This window comes from Corylus avellana, chromosome ca2, assembly GCF_901000735.1.
Source record: "Corylus avellana chromosome ca2, CavTom2PMs-1.0".
NCBI lineage: Eukaryota > Viridiplantae > Streptophyta > Magnoliopsida > Fagales > Betulaceae > Corylus > Corylus avellana.
In genome coordinates, this window is record NC_081542.1 from 15,710,366 (window position 1) to 15,727,523 (window position 17,158).

Consider the following 17,158-nt stretch of genomic DNA (forward strand, 5'->3'; position numbering starts at 1 on the left):
ATTAGAGTTATTGCGATTAAAAGACAAATAAATTATTTCGAGATGTATGGAGTGGGAATCTATTTTTGAGTTGTCATTCCCATGGATTTGATTAAAAACTAGCACCCACTTAGGGAACTAAAAACAAAGAATATGATACCATGACATAAAGGTGAAAGGTTTATGGATGTTCCATGAGATGATGCTCAAGTTAGGCAATCCCTTTGGCAATAATGCAATAAAAGTCCTAGTTTATCTACTGTAGAAGTGGGTCTATAAAAGGAGCCCTTTTTAGGCTTATTGAACACGGACACTCAATCATTAATCTCAAACATTTCAACTGAGAGATGGCCACCATGTTAAGGAAGTCTCTGCTCTTTTCCCTCATGTTTGCTTTGGCCCTAGCCCCGCCCTCACATGGAGCAAACACACCTTCTTTAACCCCCACATCCAACACAATCCAGTACCACGGAGGTCCTCTCTTAACCACCCCAAAGACCATCAACATCTACCTCATATGGTATGGAGCCTTCTCTCGAAAGGACAGAGCCTCCATAACCGATTTCTTCGGTTCCTTGAGTCTTTCTAATGGTGTAGTCCCCTACCAAGGACCCACCGTCTCAACATGGTGGAAAACTCTCCAGACATATACGGACAAGGCCGGGAACTCGGTTTCCGGCACCGTTAAGCTCGTTAAACAAATTGGTGATATATATTCTTTGGGGAAGAACATTAAGCGTGCCCAAATAGCCAAATATGTCGAAAACAAGATAGAGACCAAGGTATTACCATTAGACTCTAATGGGATATACTTGGTTCTGACTGCTAGAGATGTGACAGTAGAGAGGTTTTGCATGGGATCATGTGGATTTCATAACAACGTCGTGGTGTCTCCAAAGAGTCGGGTGGTGTATGCACATGTAGGAGACCCCTTGGTGCAGTGCCCTGGACTTTGTGCATGGCCTTTTTCACTTCCGGCTTACGGTCCACCAGGCCCGGCCCTTGTGGCTCCTAATGGTGTCGGAGCCGACGGCATGATTATGAACATTGCAACAGTTCTTGCCGGAGCTGTCACTAACCCTTTCAACACTGGGTATTTTCAAGGAGACCCCTTGGCTCCACTGGAGGCTGTTACTGCATGTCCAGGGGTATTTGGTGAGGGGGCTTATCCAGGGTATCCTGGAAACTTGATGGTGGACAAAATCAGCAAGGCAAGTTACAATGCTTATGGCGCTAATGGCAGGAAATTCCTCCTCCCGGCGATATGGGACCTGAAGAGCTTGAAGTGCAAGGCTATCTTTTAAGGGAATGAAAAAGAGAAGCATATCGCATGTCCAAATAGATGTGCTATAAATTTTATTTGCGGTATAAAAAGGACAATAATAAAGTGATGCTAAATCACATTTCTTTTATTTATGGTGTGTAGATTTCTCTCATACAATCATTACAAAATGAGGGAGGCTTTCCCCTTATTTACCTAATGAACTGCTACTGTCACTACCCAAAAGACACAAGCCAGCCACGGAGAAAACCTCAAGAATTGTTTATCCAACTGAATGAAAAAAATAAAGCAAAAATGAAACATCAGCCAATGCTGAAATCAATTCTCAGGAGCTTCAAAATCTTTGATAAGCTTGTCAGTCAGAGGGGCCAAGCATTTTCTCAGGCACCACAAGAGTATCAAATTCTTCGTGGGTTAGCACTCCCAGTTTCAATGCAGCTTCCTGCACAGTAAAAATATTGGTTAAAGTTGGTATTTCGGCCATCCAAAGTTGCAACATAAACACCACTACTAAAGACCAGAATCAAACACTCCACCGAAGACATTATCTTCTCCCTAAAGTCAACCCCGCCCTTCCTAGGAGTAAAATAGCTCAGTAATGTTACTAGCACTTCCCAACCGAACAACATGATTTGAAAGATGCATATGTCTAAGAAGAAGAGGATATTATTACAGGCAGTTTATCTCATCATACTTGACCATTTATCAAGAAAAGATAGATAATTACAATAGTTTAATGAGAGTCACCAGAGACCCAACATACTGAATAAAGTAAAGAATCGAATGGGCAAGGGAAAGGAATTATACCTTCAGAGTACTTCCCTCCTTGTGCGCTTTCTTGGCAACTGCAGCAGCATTGTCGTAACCAATTTTCTGGAATACAATCAGCAACAAAAGTTATCACACAAAGCACCGAAAATTAGGAAGCATACGCATGAACACAGGCAGAACAGAGTGGAAACTTACAGGGTTCAAGGATGTGACAAGCATCAGTGACTGCAACACCATGCAAAATGCGACACAACAACAACAAAGGTTCATTAACTCTGAAATCTAAAATGTAGTATAATATTTAAAAGTTCTATATTCTGTACCCAGCATCAACTGACCTCATGCAGCAATTTTGAAATTCTTTCCCTATTAGCTTGAATTCCTCTCACACAGTTCTTCTCAAAGGAGGCCGATGCATCCCCAAGCAATCTCACCGACTGTCAGTATGGAAACAAAAACTTCCGTTGAATAGGAGGACATAAACACTAGTTGAGTAAGATTTAAATGTGCATCTAGTAGTGATATAGCAGGGCACGAAATTTTTGCATGAAGATAACAAGAGATTAAGAACAGATTTCAAATGGAAACTGGATAAAACTATTCTAGGCAGACCCGCTAAATTTTACTTTATTCTTATTAAATTTTCAAAATTCCCAAATAGCTGTTTCCAAGTTATAGCTTGAAAATTTCAAAAGCAAAACCACCAGGCTTATTAACTTCTAGCCCAAAGCACTGTCAGATAAAAAAAGGACTTTTCCTACACAATCATGGTCAGTTGATTTTAAACAATGGATGCACTTGGCAACTCCAATAAGGAACTCATTCTGAAATTGTATTGAACTTGTTAATAAGTATAGCGCAATAATACAACAATAGAACATACCTGTAGAAGAGCGCTTGCAATCATTGGCTTGAACACGTTAAGTTCAAAGTGACCATTCGATCCACCAACTGTAATGGCCACATGGTTTCCCATAACCTGAAAGATATACAAAAAAAGAACAAAAAAAAAAAAAAAAAAAGGATGTCAATAAAGATTCTAAAATGATACTTAATTAGGACTAGGAAAGACTAATTTATACGTGTCTTACTACTAACTTGCTATAAAGTTTCCTACGGCTTATTTAATCCGAATTAACCAAAATTCAAGACACTAAACTTACTTGAGCACAGACCATAGTGAGAGCTTCACACTGAGTAGGATTGACCTTTCCCTGAAACAGAATAGGCTCAGTCAAGTGACAAGGATTTGGGGTTTTTAGTCAAAAAATGAATACAGAGAATAAGATAGGGGGTTTTACAGGCATAATACTGCTGCCTGGCTCGTTTTCAGGAAGAATGAGTTCACCAAGGCCACAACGTGGACCGCTGTACAAGAGAAACACAGTGAAAACCTTTAGAAAATATTATAAGAAAAATGCAAGGGTCATACTAGGCATACAAACCTTCCTAATAAACGTATGTCATTCCCAATCTTCATCAGAGAAGCAGCAATTGTGTTAAGTGCTCCGCTGGCTTCAACAAAAGCATCATGTGCAGCCTGCCAAAGATCAAATATATGAGCATGCAACACTATTCTGTCTTATGTGGAACAAAATGAAAAGTACCAAATGCTCAATAAAATGAAACATCTATTCTTACAATACAAAAAGAATAAAAATGAAAGAACAAAAGCAGGAGTTGGGGGATTAGAAGCTAACCAAAGCTTCAAATTTGTTTTCTGCAGTGACAAATGGTAAGTTTGTTTCGTCAGATACTGCTGCAGCTATCTTTACATCAAACCTAAATTACAGTCAAATGACAACTACTGTCAAACTAAACATAAAGAAAACAACTGAAGTGTAGAAGCATTCTTTCTGAATAATAGTCAAAGGAAACAATACAGGATTCATGTTCATTACAGCTCAAATCCAAAAAAATAACTGAACAGTTTTATGATAATAAGTTTCTGAAGCAATAAGGAAAAGGTGTTAATATGGATGACAGAAAAAAAAAAAAAAAAAAAAAATCTATTGATTGGCCTTACAATATTGATACAACAGAGAAGAATCAATCCTGAAGAATGAGATCAAAGCAATGGTACTCATAATTAGAACATTACACATCACAGACACCAAAAGGAAGTAAAATTGCTTCAACCTTAAAGCAATAACATACCCTTTCTTTGTGTTTAATCCCGTCCCCACAGCAGTACCACCCTGTGCAAGCTGCTCAAATAAAATCTCCAATCAGAGACATGTAAAAGGCGAGGAAAAGAAAAATGAAAGAGTCAATACTTTAATCTGCATTGCTAACCTGATACATTCGGGGTAGAGTGCACAAGACCCGGTCAACTCCATACTTCACCTGCAACAGCACAAAGCAGTGAGAAGTCCATCCCAAAAGGCATAAAGCTCGGTCTATGCTTCTAACAAAGATATGTCATCTTACTTGTGTAGAATAGCCGCTAAACTCTTGCCCAAGAGTCAAAGGCGTGGCATCTTGAGTGTGAGTGCGTCCAATTTTTACAATATCTTTGAATTCAATGGACTGGTAAAAACAAGATAAGCATAAGAAATAGTGCAGTAGTATTGCAAAAGAATTAAACAATTCAAAAGGTGGAAGCAACAATAATAAAAGAATGTAGGGTGGGGAGAGGGGGTGGGGGTGGGGGAGGGTGAGGATAGATTTTAATGCTAGAATGCTGTCACAAAAAACTACAAACACATGTATGTATGTATACACATATATGTATGCATGTATGTATGTATCTACCTATATATAGCAATCAAAAGACATCTCTAGTGAACAAGAGCACTAGAAATGTCCTGGCCAAGAGCAGCAATAGGAGTTGAAAGTATAGATATTCAAAAACAAATTACAAGCATGTCAGAAAAGCTCAAGCCTATAACTAAACTTGTTATGTTTCTTACATAATACATAGTCACACATGCAGATGCACATGAATTGCTTGATAATCAAGAGAGAGGTAATTTTCATGCTTAGAATACAGACATGGAGAAGACATCTTTTGAAACCAATAGTGATAAAATGATACAAATGTCATGCTAAGATGGTCTATAAGGTCACATTACGTAGGAAAAAGTTCACATCATATTGCTAAATATAGCATGACTTCAAATATTACGTCAATGTGTATGAGTCAAACTAATAAGGGATTTCCAAAGATCAAGCATCCAACAAGTATACAAGACATAGAACAGCAAAAAAAAAAAGTCTAATTAGGCCATCATGTTTCAATTCACTTTTAAAGGACGAAATAATCATCAAACCTTTGAATTTAGTGAAGTATGCAACTGTTTCAATTTCGGTATTAATCTAGAATTTACTTCTGTTGCAGCTGCAATATGCATTACCTGGAGAACAAGAAAACAACATTACTTAACACAAGACAGCAAGAACCAGGTGGCTGGACAAGAAAAATGGAAGAAAGACATAGGGAGAAATTAGTCTTGATTTCCAAGTGATGGAAATGAACGAGTTAAAAAAGAAAAAGAAAAAAGAAAAACGAACCATGCATAAGATTAGAAGTAAGCAAGGTCATGAAAGAATACAAAAAGGCTTACAGTAGGGAAGGTGTCATTAGAAGATTGTGATCTATTCACGTGATCATTTGGGTGCACAAACTTTTCACCACGCTTATGGCCAAGGATCTCAGCTGCTCTATTTGCAATGACCTGGAATTAGTACATAATTACAACATAGTTTAGAAGCAAAAATCATATTGATGATCAAACACAAGTCAGAAATTCTTTGCCACCGAAATACTGGTAATCCCACAGCATGCATAATTTGTGCATAAAAGTATATGCTTAAAAAGAACTAATGCTTCATTGGTAGACAGCACCACACTTATCACCTCCATGAACTTATGAGCACTTACTAAAATGTTTTGAACTCAGGCATATATTTTCCTTCATTGCCATGGCAAATCTCCTACATAGAATATCTCGTGGACTATCAAATACAATGTCACGATGGCCATTGATACGGACGATCTATATTAAAAAATCAACCAGGTCATCTCTTTTTTTTCATTTTGTTACCATTAGTCAATTACCCAATGAACAGTTCAATAAGCACCCAGTGGCACCAATTTTTCTCATTGAAAGTACTTAAAACAAATTACGAAAGCAATTTACAGAGGGTGCCTGCAGCACACACACTGAAGCTATAACAAATTCTTTTGTAGACAAAAAAAATAAAATAATTATAATACCATACATAAACTAGCACTAACCTCATTGGCATTCATGTTACTTTGAGTGCCACTGCCAGTTTGCCATACAACAAGTGGAAAATGATCGTTTAGCTTTCCCTCCGCTACTTCTTGGGCAGCTTGCATTATCGCTTTCCCAATGGCTGGGTCAAGACCATACTCCATGTTCACCTGCAACAGAACACGCCAAGTACATCTTAACAAAGCCTAAGCTACAGACAAGCAAAAAAGTATACAGCGAACATGTTTTTTGCGTTGATGTACAAAAACTGTAAATTCAATTATTTAGTTCTGTAATGTTAAAAGGAAAAATGACCCTACTATACATAAATCAAAGACGTAATTTTTTCAAAAAAGATTTTAACTTCTTAACGAAGAAATGGCGCTAAAATCCGAAATGGGCAAAAGGGTAAAACCGAAAAGAACCAACTTTGGCAGCGCATTTCTTAAGGACACCAAAGGCACGAATGATTGGATCGGGCATTCGTTCACGCTCGCCTCCAATGTCAAAGTTCTGCAACGATCTCTGCGTCTGTGCCCCCCACAACCTTAAAAGCACAATAAAACAATTCAGTCAAAACAGAACGAAGCACTTCTCGCGTTGCTTTCAAAAAGCAATAAAAAAACAGAGAGACTGACTTGTCCGAAGGGACGAGGATTGGTCCGAAAGTGTCTCTCTCCTCTCTGAACGACGTCGAATAGGGTCTCCAGAAAGTACAAGCAGCATAACGCAACGCTCCTACCGCTGATCCACCTGAGAATCGCCGCGACGCAACATACATCGCCATTTCTCGTCCTACCTGACCTCACAAACACCAAATCATCAGCAACATATACACACGAACACAAATATATGTGTGTAGATGAAGAGAGAAGGGCTACCTGAGGAAGACGATGAGCTCCTTCTTGATCGGAGTGAGGGTCAGAAGATTGGAGGGTTTGGTAAAATTGAAGAAAGATATTGGGGAGAGGAGAGTGGTGCACAGCACGTGACGCCGGAGTAATGGGATTCTCTTGGAATGTAGCGGTACTTTATTGGGGTTTAGGCGTCTGCTTTGCCGCTTCGGAGACTATGCTGACGAAAATTCTAAACGAAAAAAAAAAAAAAAATTAACAGAAATAAATTGCTATCAAATATAACAGATGAGAGAGAAGATAATTTTTTTAGGGGTAACTTTCAGACTCTTTAAATTGAGTAATATTAAATATCATTTTTTTATCTTTTTAAATGTGACGTGACTTTTAAAATTATCATTAAATTTTAGATGTATTATATTTAAATTTTGATCAAATTATGATTTTGAAAACCATATCAGCTATAGAAAGATTTTAGGAGGATAACAAAATGGTACCTAGCATTACTCGAATGAATTATCACCCGATTTGAGATATTCTCAAATTTCAAAATCTCTCAATTTTAACTCTTGAATTTTTAATTGCAATCAATTTGAATCCCTCCGTTAATTTTTGCCGTTAAATCCCTTAAAAAGATAAAATTATTCTTCAATTTTTTTTTATTAAAAACAAAAATTGAAAAAAAAAAAAAAAAAAAAAAAGGTTACAAGGTGGCCCAACCGTGGTTACCTTATGATTTTTTTTTATTATAATTTTTAATTTGAAACTAAAGTTAAATTTATAATTTTATAAAAAAGTCAGGGATATAAATGTTATTGTCTCACTTTTAACATTTAAAGTCTGATAAAGAGGTTCAAATTAATTGCAATTGAAGTTCAATAGTTCAAATTAAAAGGTTTTAAAATTTGTGAGAGATTTCTCAAATCAAATAATAATTGAGAGACCTAAAGTAAAGTAACCCTTTTTTTTTAATATCTTTTACTAAACTTAAGTTGGATTTGTTTTCGACTTTAATTTTTTTTTAATATTTGGTTGTGCTTGAAAATTTTGGTCAATTGTAAAATATTTTCGGTCACTCGCTGTTTTTGTTGTGAAACAGTGATTTCCTAATTGACATCAGACACTCACGTCACAACACATTCATACGTCGTCATTTCCTGATCGGCACCAATTCTTGTCGATCAGGTCTTTTCTTTAGTTGATTCAACTGGAGTGGAGTTCGAAGAATTAGTTCCTTTTAAGTGAAAGATAAAATAGTTCAAAAAAATATAAAATGACAAATTTGCTCTTCACTTTAAAGGGAATGACACCTCTTTAACCGGAGAGGATCCATTTCCTCCCACCGGAGCCAATCTCACAACCAAAACACATTGTTAAAGAAAATATTTGTAATACCAATCAAACAAAAAAGTTTATAGAAAAATGCTTTTAGGAGGATAGTTAAATATTGAAGAATTAGAGGTTTTTTTTTTTTTTTTTTTTTTTCGTTTATAATTCAAAAACCATTTGAATTTGACATAAATTTAAAAATAATTTTTATATTTTTAAGAGTGTTTTAAGGTTGAATTTATCGTTAATGTTGTTGTTGTTGTTTTTGTTTGTTTTTTTTTTTTTTTTTTTTTTTTTTTTAAGAAAACCGAGAATACTGTTATTTTGTAGGGTGCAGAGGATCTAATTGACAATTATGCTATGGGATGGGCTATTTGGTGGCATCATCATCATGGTCATCTCAATGGGTTTGGACCCTTATTTTGGCGATGGGTCTTGGACTTGAGGGGGCCCTTCTGGCCGTTAAGACAGCAATGGGGTGTCCATCAACGTCTGGTCGAGTTGGGTTAGGTTGGGTCAAGAAAATAAACAGCAGCTAAGATGTTGACCCAAACCCCAACAAGGCCCAAACAGAGTCTTGACAACAATGCCGCCACTCTGGCAAGTAAGTGACAAAAAACTCATTTATCAATAGATAATAAATAATAATGACCCTTTTTTCCCGAGCAAATAGGAAAATAATTACAATGAATCAAAAAAGAAAAAGAAAAATATATAGACTTTCCAACAACAAACCTAAAATGAAAACACATTATAGAAAATACAAATAATAAGAAATAAGCTATATATATATATATATCAAATGATCGTCCTCTTGAATCTTGATGGCACCACAAAATAGTGTTCGAAGTAAGCCAAGAATTTGACCAATTTGGAATCTACATTAATCATCGGAAAGATGCTTAACTCACGAAAAACCAAAAAACACAAGAAGAAAAAAAAAACACAAAAACAAAAAATAAAAAACCGACAACATCAACATCCGAGGAGAAGATCATCGAAAACGTGATTTTTAAAAATACAATTTAGCTAAAATTGCGATTTAGTCTTTAAAATCGCAATTTAACATTTAAAATTATGTTTTTTTTTTAAAAAAAAAAAATCTCATTATCTGTTATTTGAAAACACATTCTGCATTTTCAAATTGTAATTTTTTAAAAACGCAATCTCAAACGATCTTTTTTTTTTTTTTTTTTTTTTTGCGATTTAGTTTAAAATCACATTTTTTATTTTTGAAATTACAATACCAAACCCACTATAAAACTATAATTAATTTATTTTTATTTTATAAAAAAGTAAATTTTATTAACAAAACAAGTAAACACTTTACGAGTAATAATGTAATTGTAATTTGTAGATACCAAAAAGAAAAAAATCGTAAATTCCAAAAAGCGGCGCATTCGGTTTGCGGCGGAGAGACGATGAATAGCAGCTGGCATTGCGTCGTCAACAGCTAAACTGCGGCGGGTTCCCATGCAATTCTCTATTCATCCCAAGGGATTGTTTTGTAATTTGCCTCGCTAGAACCGCATATCACGTAATCTACTCATCTTTATCTTCATGTAAAGTTCAAGAAATCCAACCACTTCCTATAAACGGCGTCGTGCAGGTAAACAACCGGACATGACCGTACAAGACACCATTGATCGACTATAACACAAAAGGAAGTGACAGAGGGAACCCGTAATTGACGGGTCAGGTGGGATCCACGGAGTAGTTCCGATCTGGCAACTCAGTGATGCCAGCCTAGCATTTTCCACGATGTGGGTCCCCTCCTGCCACTGTATTTCCATATGTTCAAGTCCACACATTATCCCACCTCATTCAATTGCTTAATTGAAGAAAAAAAAAATCCTAGTAAAAGTGTAACACAATCTATGATTGAAGTTCTTTTGGCTGATTTTGTGTCGGCAAGATACGTTTTAATCTGAGATTATGGGAATAATAACAGACTAATGGTAATCACTAGGATCTTGGGGAATATTATTCAAATTAATTACACTTTCCATGTAAGACGCGAGGGAATTGCTTTCACTTTTGTTATATGAATATGAAAACATTTGTTAATGAAGAGCTTTCTTTTCTTTTTAGCTGTCGCTTTCTGTAGTTTTTTGTTTCATGTACTTCATTGGCATTATATACATAAAAGCCCCTCTCAATTCTTCGTCTCTCTTCCTCCTTCTTCTTCGGTTCATACTACTCTTTCCCTTAGTGGCGTTCTGGATTTCTGGTGACTGGTGCAGCGTGCCCATGTGGTTGGCGTCAAGGGAAGGGAAAGAGGCCATGAAGAGGCTAGTAAGTACGTTGGTTTTCTGCTATATATATATATATATATATATAACGTTGGATTCATTATTTTCGTTAGTTATGAGAGTTCAACATGTGGGTGGTTTGCAAAGTCTGTTATTTGATTGTTTTGGTGGTTGTTAGGTTGAATCTGATGTGGTTATTGCCAAGTCTTTAATATTAAGAGTGTCATTTTTAACTGTATAATGGATTCATCTATATATGTTGTCTGGTAATCTAATTATAATGGATTCATCTATAAGTTGTCTGTCGGCTGCCATCGAGGCTGGAGATCCTCTGCTTCTTCTTCATGGTCCGGAGGGGCGGATAGGACTGAAACATGATTGTGTTGGTTGAGCCGTTGCCTCAGCTCATGATTCTGCTGAGGTTCTGCAGCAGTGTTTCAAGTGCTGCGAACCTCTGGTGGTCCTGAGGATTGAGAGGGTTGTTTGGTTGCGGGATTACCGGCATGGAGGTGCCGGCATCATCCAACCGGGTACGTGGCATGAGTATGTGGTCTAAGGGATATACAGCAAGTGCTTGTCATTCTTAACTGTTAGTAAAGTTGACTGCACGGTGGTAATCCAACTAAAATGACATGTAGAATGACAATAAATAGGCATGGGTAACTTGTCGGAGGTGCAGACAAGGAACACTCTAATGCTTAAGTCAGTAATATATTCTTACGAAGAATGGAAAGCTATAAAGTGAGAAGTGGCCTGAGAATTTGCAGCATTCACATCTCCATCAGCAGATTTGATTCATTATGCATTCTTCAACCTGACCAATCAACTATCCTTTCACCTTTCTGGTGATAGGCCTTAGTAATGTCAGATGAAGGTGATTTGTATTTGCAAGCTCCGCCAGTAACTTTTTCTAGAGTTTCCACCAGTATCCAGTCGCATGGAATTCTTGAAATGTTTTCCCTCTTATAGATTTTTCCAAAATCAATACTGATTTGCTGCACTTTACAATGTAGACTTTTAGTTCAAACTATGATTAGACCGGATTTTAATGTGTTGCTTGACATTCTATAATAATATATGTTTTTCACTTCTATGAGTATCTTTTCACCTTGTTGTGACTTTCAGAATGTTGGTTCAATGTGCATATTCTGCATATTATTTTTAAAGGTTTCCATTTTGGTGGTACCATGATTTCAACCCATTATGATGATAGATCTGTTTCAACTTTTGAGAATTGTGTAATAGGAAGGAACACTTCTTAGGATTGAGTGTTTGCATTGCAATGCCCTGGCCATTAACATTTTCTTTTCTTCACTTCTTTGCAGCCCTGGTGGCTCTGCTTGTGCTTCTGGCATTAAGCAGTGCTGTTGAATACGATGGAGAAGGAAATGATGGACAATGCAAATATAAGAGGTCCTTGGATCCCAGACCGCACAGTGTGTCCATCTTGGAGTTTGGGGCAGTTGGAGATGGAAAAACATTGAACACAGTTGCCTTCCAAAATGCCATTTTCTATCTCAAGTCCTTTGCTGACAAGGGTGGCGCACAGCTTTATGTTCCAGCAGGCAGGTGGCTAACTGGAAGTTTTAACCTTACTAGCCATCTCACACTCTTCCTTGAAAGAGATGCTACCATTCTTGGATCTGAGGTTCTCATTTTACCTTTGCTTACATTTTTCATGAACTTTCCACTTCACAAGAAATAAAAATAAGAGTATTAAAGAACACATTTACTTACAATGTAAACACACAGAATATTTCTTAGCAGTATTGTGGGAGCTTTGGACAGTATAATCCTTACAATCTGAATTATCAAGTTAGGCTTAGAAAATTTCTACAAGAGTTAGGGGGGAGTCAAGAGGATAACAGATCAGATAATTCTTGAAAGAACCTTTCCTTTTTTGACTAGGCCCAATTTCCTTTACCTACTAAAACACTCTCTATATAGCTTATATCTCCCAAAATGCCTCCTTCAGAAAGTAAAATACCAAAAGATACAAACAAATGTACAAATTTAAAAAAAGAACAAAAATGAAGCACATATTACAATGTAGAGATAATTTTTAGTTCTTACTTGTTATAGCCTTTTCAGGATTACACTCACTGGGATATAGTAGATCCTCTCCCATCTTATGGTCGAGGGATTGAATTTCCAGGAGGGAGATATCGTAGCTTGATTAATGGGCAAAATTTAAGTGATGTGGTGATAACAGGCAAGATTTTTCTCATATCAGCTTGACAGTTAGTTGGCAGTATCTTAGTTCTGCATTCCTCATATAATTTGGTTGCCTTCGACAATTGAACAGGTGATAATGGAATTATTGATGGCCAGGGTTCGGTCTGGTGGAACAAATTCATGTTTCATTCCTTAAATCACAGCCGACCAACTCTTGTGGAATTTGTTGGCTCTAATGAAATCATTATTTCAAATTTAACCTTCTTAAATTCTCCTGCTTGGAACATCCATCCAGTATATTGCAGGTAAATTGTAGCTCGGCCAAACTTCTATATTATTTGGATCATGTAGTGTCTCATTTCTTGTATTCTTTAACAAACTGATGTGTGTTTATATGTGGGTAAAATGCAGTAATGTGCTAGTTCAAAACATAACTGTTCATGCTCCATCAGAATCTCCTTACACCAGTGGTATAATCCCAGGTTTGTCAAAAAAGATTCTGTTACTTTTGAGACCTGTTATCTATATTGCTTAATTTGTCTTACTCTCTTGATTTTCAAGAGAAAGATCTTTATCCCTCTATATGTAACGTATGTATAACTGCAATTTTGCAGATTCTTCAGAGTATGTTTGCATAGAGAACTGCAACATTAGCATAGGCTATGATGCAATAGTTCTTAAGAGTGGTTGGGATGAATATGGAATTGGCTATGGCCAACCGACCACAAATGTCCACATCAAAGGCGTTAACCTCCGGTCCTCCTCCGGCTCCGGCCTGGCTTTCGGGAGTGAGATGTCTGGAGGCATCTCCAACATACTTGTGGAGCAGCTTCATCTGCAAAACTCATTTATTGGAGTTCATCTCAAGACAAACAGAGGAAGAGGTGGTTATATGAAGAACATCCTTGTCTCAGATGTTGAATTGGAGAATATTCACTTGGCAATCAAGGCAACAGGTCATTATGGCTCTCACCCAGATGACAAATATGATTCTAGTGCACTTCCAGTTGTTAGTGACATCACCTTTAGGAATATGGTTGGTGAAAATATCACCATTGCTGGAAATTTATCTGGAATCCATGAATCACCTTTCACATCAATCTGTCTATCTAATATTACATTCTCCATCCATTCAAAATCTTCTCCCCCATGGTTTTGTTCCAATGTGCTGGGAATCTCTGAGTTTGTGTCCCCTGAACCATGTGCAGAACTCCAGGACACATATTCAAATTCTTCCTCAGCTTGCTTTCTTGTCTTACATCCATATACCTATTCTGCAGTTTTGTGAGATCATCAGCTACAACCACATTTGTTTGTTTGTTTATTAATTTGATCTGTACATGAAATACCGGCTTTTTTCATTCTTAAATTCAGGAGGACAACTTCCAATAAATTTCAACTTAGAATCTCCCATAGCTTTGCCATTTCAATCAAGCATTCAATTCTCAGTCTTCCACTGATCAGTTTCCCTATGTGGTGCCACTCTCCTATCATTTTCACATTGTATTTCTTCTTCATGTACAAGAAAATTAAACTTCAGTTAGTGCTATACAACTCAGATACCAATTGCTTTTGATATATCTAATTGTTTCTCAATTGAAAATTTTCAGCTACGATGTAATTTTGTATTGGGTATTTGCTATATAATTTGGCAGTTGATGGGATCAAGGCATTTGGGGGGTGTTCAGTGGATTAATTAGTTTGATTGCAATAAAATGCCACCTATTCTCGAATGTTAAACATGACTATGTCAAATGGCCTGCTGTATATATCTAAAAAAGTAATTAGTTTTATTTTGTTTTGAACTTGATTTAATTCAATGTGTTGTTTTTGTATGTTTAGCTTAGGGTTCAATAGACTTTCTGATACAGATTGAGTCACAACTCACAACGAGTAGGTTTGTTTGTTTTTTTGTTTTTATTTTTTTTTTTCAAGAGCAAAAGGGAAGAAATATTTTAAAAACTTTAATTGTCAATTTAGTAGCATAAAAGGTCAATAAGGCATTTGTTCCTTTTCTTTTTTCTTTATTTTTTCTAGCTCAAATTTAATAACCCTTTGAAATATCCAATGGTTGATGGCCCGTTCATAGTTTGATGCCTATAAATACTTCTTTTCCTTCATTGCATTTTAAATAAGGCCTAAGGGAGAAGAGTATGGCTAAACTTAGAATATCCATTTTTATCTTTATTATCCTCTTCATCTCCGCCTTTCTTGTGGATGGAGGTAAGTGGTTTCAATTTTCTTTGTTATGCCCATAATTAACATATGATATAGCCATTAATTTCGAATTTGTCTAGCCAAAAGTAGTTTGTATCATTATTAGACATGTTATATAAAGTTTTTTCTAATTATTGTTAGAACATTAACTAAATAATTAAATCAAACATTTCTTATAAGTTTAAACTTTTGGGATAAAATGATGATTTAATATGGTATCATAGCAAAAATCTTAAATTTAAACTTTGACTCTATGGTTTACCTAATTTCAATTAATTATTACACTAGTTGGGTCAATGTTTTTTTTTTTACATGTTCGCACGAAGGGAGGAAACAGGGGAATGAGAATTCGATCTAGTGACTTTTGTTTTATGAGGCGTGTTCTACAGTCGATTGAGTTACCATTTTGAGGACTTGTCGAGTCAATATTAGAGTACAAGTTAAATGATTAAATTATTTTTTTTATTAGCTTAAACTTTTGTGACAAGTAGTGATTTAATATGGTAAATAGAGAATAAGTCTTGAGTTCAAACTATGTCCACGTAATTCACCTCTCATTTTAATTAAATATTGTATTGGGTTTCACTTGTGATTTAAAAATCTTGATGTCCTATATTCAACCTTTCTCATTTTTAATTTTTCACTCATTGATATTTCACCTACAATATCAAATTTTGTACAACTCTAAACTTTTGGTAATTTTTAGACAAATTTTGTTCAAACCGTAGTAAGATCAAGAAAATTCTCTGAAAATTGTTATACAAAAAAGTAAATTTATATTTATCAATGTTTAAGAAATTAGGGAAAACTTCATTTAATCCCTCTAAAAGTTTATTGCACTTGCAATCACTTCCTTAAACATAGAAAATTCTCAATTTAGTGTATCAAAGTTCAAAAAATTTGCAATGTTACCACCGTTATGTTTTTTTATTAAATCTTAATTGGGGACGTGAAAATTCCAAAATACCCTTACTTTTTTAGAGAAAAAAGAAACATATGCTCCAACTACGGAATATGATCCTCTCCATTTCAAATGAAATGAGTAGTATCCAGTTAATTGTTTTAGAGGGTAAAATTGTCATTTTAATTTTTTGGACAATTTTACTTTACTAAAATACATTAATTGTATATTATCTATTTTCAAATGAAATGGAAATAACAATTGTGGACAAGTTAGGTTTTGGGCTATTGACTCAAGAAGGACATAACTTTCATTAACTTTCATCAATTGTACAATTATCTCTTTCCCTCTCCTTAAAAGATCAAAAAAAAAAAAAAAAAACTCTCAATTTGGTATATTCAACTATCAATTTTTTGCAATTACCTTTATACCCCTAAAAATGAGTGAAATGACTGTTATACCCTTGAAAATTTTATAAAATTTCAAATTTACCTTTAATTAAATAGTTTTTGAAGTTTAGGAAAGTGATTTCAAATGCTATGAAAGTTCATAGAGAGTTAAGTAAGTTTCCCGTAGAAATTTTATTTATAAAATGGATAAATACAAAATCAGTTCATGTGATTGGCTTAAATTACAAATCGCTCATTGCGATATAAAAAATAATTTAGAGGTCCTTGGAGTAAGCCAAAATAACAATTTAGTTTCTACAGTCAAATTCGGTCAAAAGGTTTTATTAGTGTGTCGCATTATCACCAATAAAATAATGACACATGTCACTCTTAATATATATATATATATATATATATATATATATCTTAACAAATTAATGAAAAAAAATAGAATTAAGAAAAAAGAAGGGTTAAATACTAAATACTCCATGTGGTTTTGTTGCTTTATTTTTTCTCCCTAGGGTTTGATTTTTATCACAAACGGTTCCTGTGGTTTTGATAATAGACCAAACTAATCCTCTATCAGTTGACTGTTAGTTGACTTAACGAAAATCCACGTTGACCAATCAAATGTTGACACGTGGCACATACTTAATTTTTTAAAAAAATGAAAAAAGGAAAAAAAAAATTTAAAAAAATTGCCACCCTCTTGGCCATTTTGGGGTGGGCATACCACCCCCATGGCCAAAGAGCCAACCCCATCTGGCCACATGGGAGCCACCCCCTTGG

At 35.5% G+C, this 17,158-nt stretch overlaps 3 protein-coding genes across 3 annotated transcripts; 2 read left to right on the forward strand and 1 right to left on the reverse strand.

Moving 5' to 3' along the window:
- The first annotated feature begins 299 nt into the window (after nt 1–299).
- On the forward strand, nt 300–1,402 carry LOC132170932 (protein EXORDIUM-like 2). The gene has a single exon (XM_059582092.1). The coding sequence runs from the start codon at nt 327–329 to the stop codon at nt 1,281–1,283; it is 957 nt and encodes a 318-aa protein (XP_059438075.1). The 5' UTR covers nt 300–326; the 3' UTR covers nt 1,284–1,402.
- Nucleotides 1,368–7,298, reverse strand: LOC132170931 (fumarate hydratase 1, mitochondrial). Its single transcript, XM_059582091.1, has 18 exons — nt 7,134–7,298; nt 6,891–7,051; nt 6,682–6,799; nt 6,273–6,422; nt 5,599–5,709; nt 5,305–5,388; nt 4,463–4,561; nt 4,328–4,378; nt 4,190–4,239; nt 3,733–3,814; nt 3,478–3,572; nt 3,334–3,400; nt 3,196–3,246; nt 2,916–3,011; nt 2,371–2,469; nt 2,228–2,257; nt 2,069–2,134; nt 1,368–1,703 (listed from the first exon to the last, which is right to left on the reverse strand). The coding sequence occupies exons 2-18, from the start codon at nt 7,037–7,039 to the stop codon at nt 1,617–1,619; spliced, it is 1,485 nt and encodes a 494-aa protein (XP_059438074.1). The 5' UTR covers nt 7,040–7,051; nt 7,134–7,298; the 3' UTR covers nt 1,368–1,616.
- A 3,334-nt stretch (nt 7,299–10,632) lies between these two features.
- On the forward strand, nt 10,633–14,534 carry LOC132171826 (probable polygalacturonase). Its single transcript, XM_059583228.1, has 6 exons — nt 10,633–10,734; nt 12,013–12,335; nt 12,779–12,899; nt 12,993–13,167; nt 13,274–13,344; nt 13,477–14,534. The coding sequence occupies exons 1-6, from the start codon at nt 10,686–10,688 to the stop codon at nt 14,148–14,150; spliced, it is 1,413 nt and encodes a 470-aa protein (XP_059439211.1). The 5' UTR covers nt 10,633–10,685; the 3' UTR covers nt 14,151–14,534.
- Nucleotides 14,535–17,158: the final 2,624 nt, after the last annotated feature.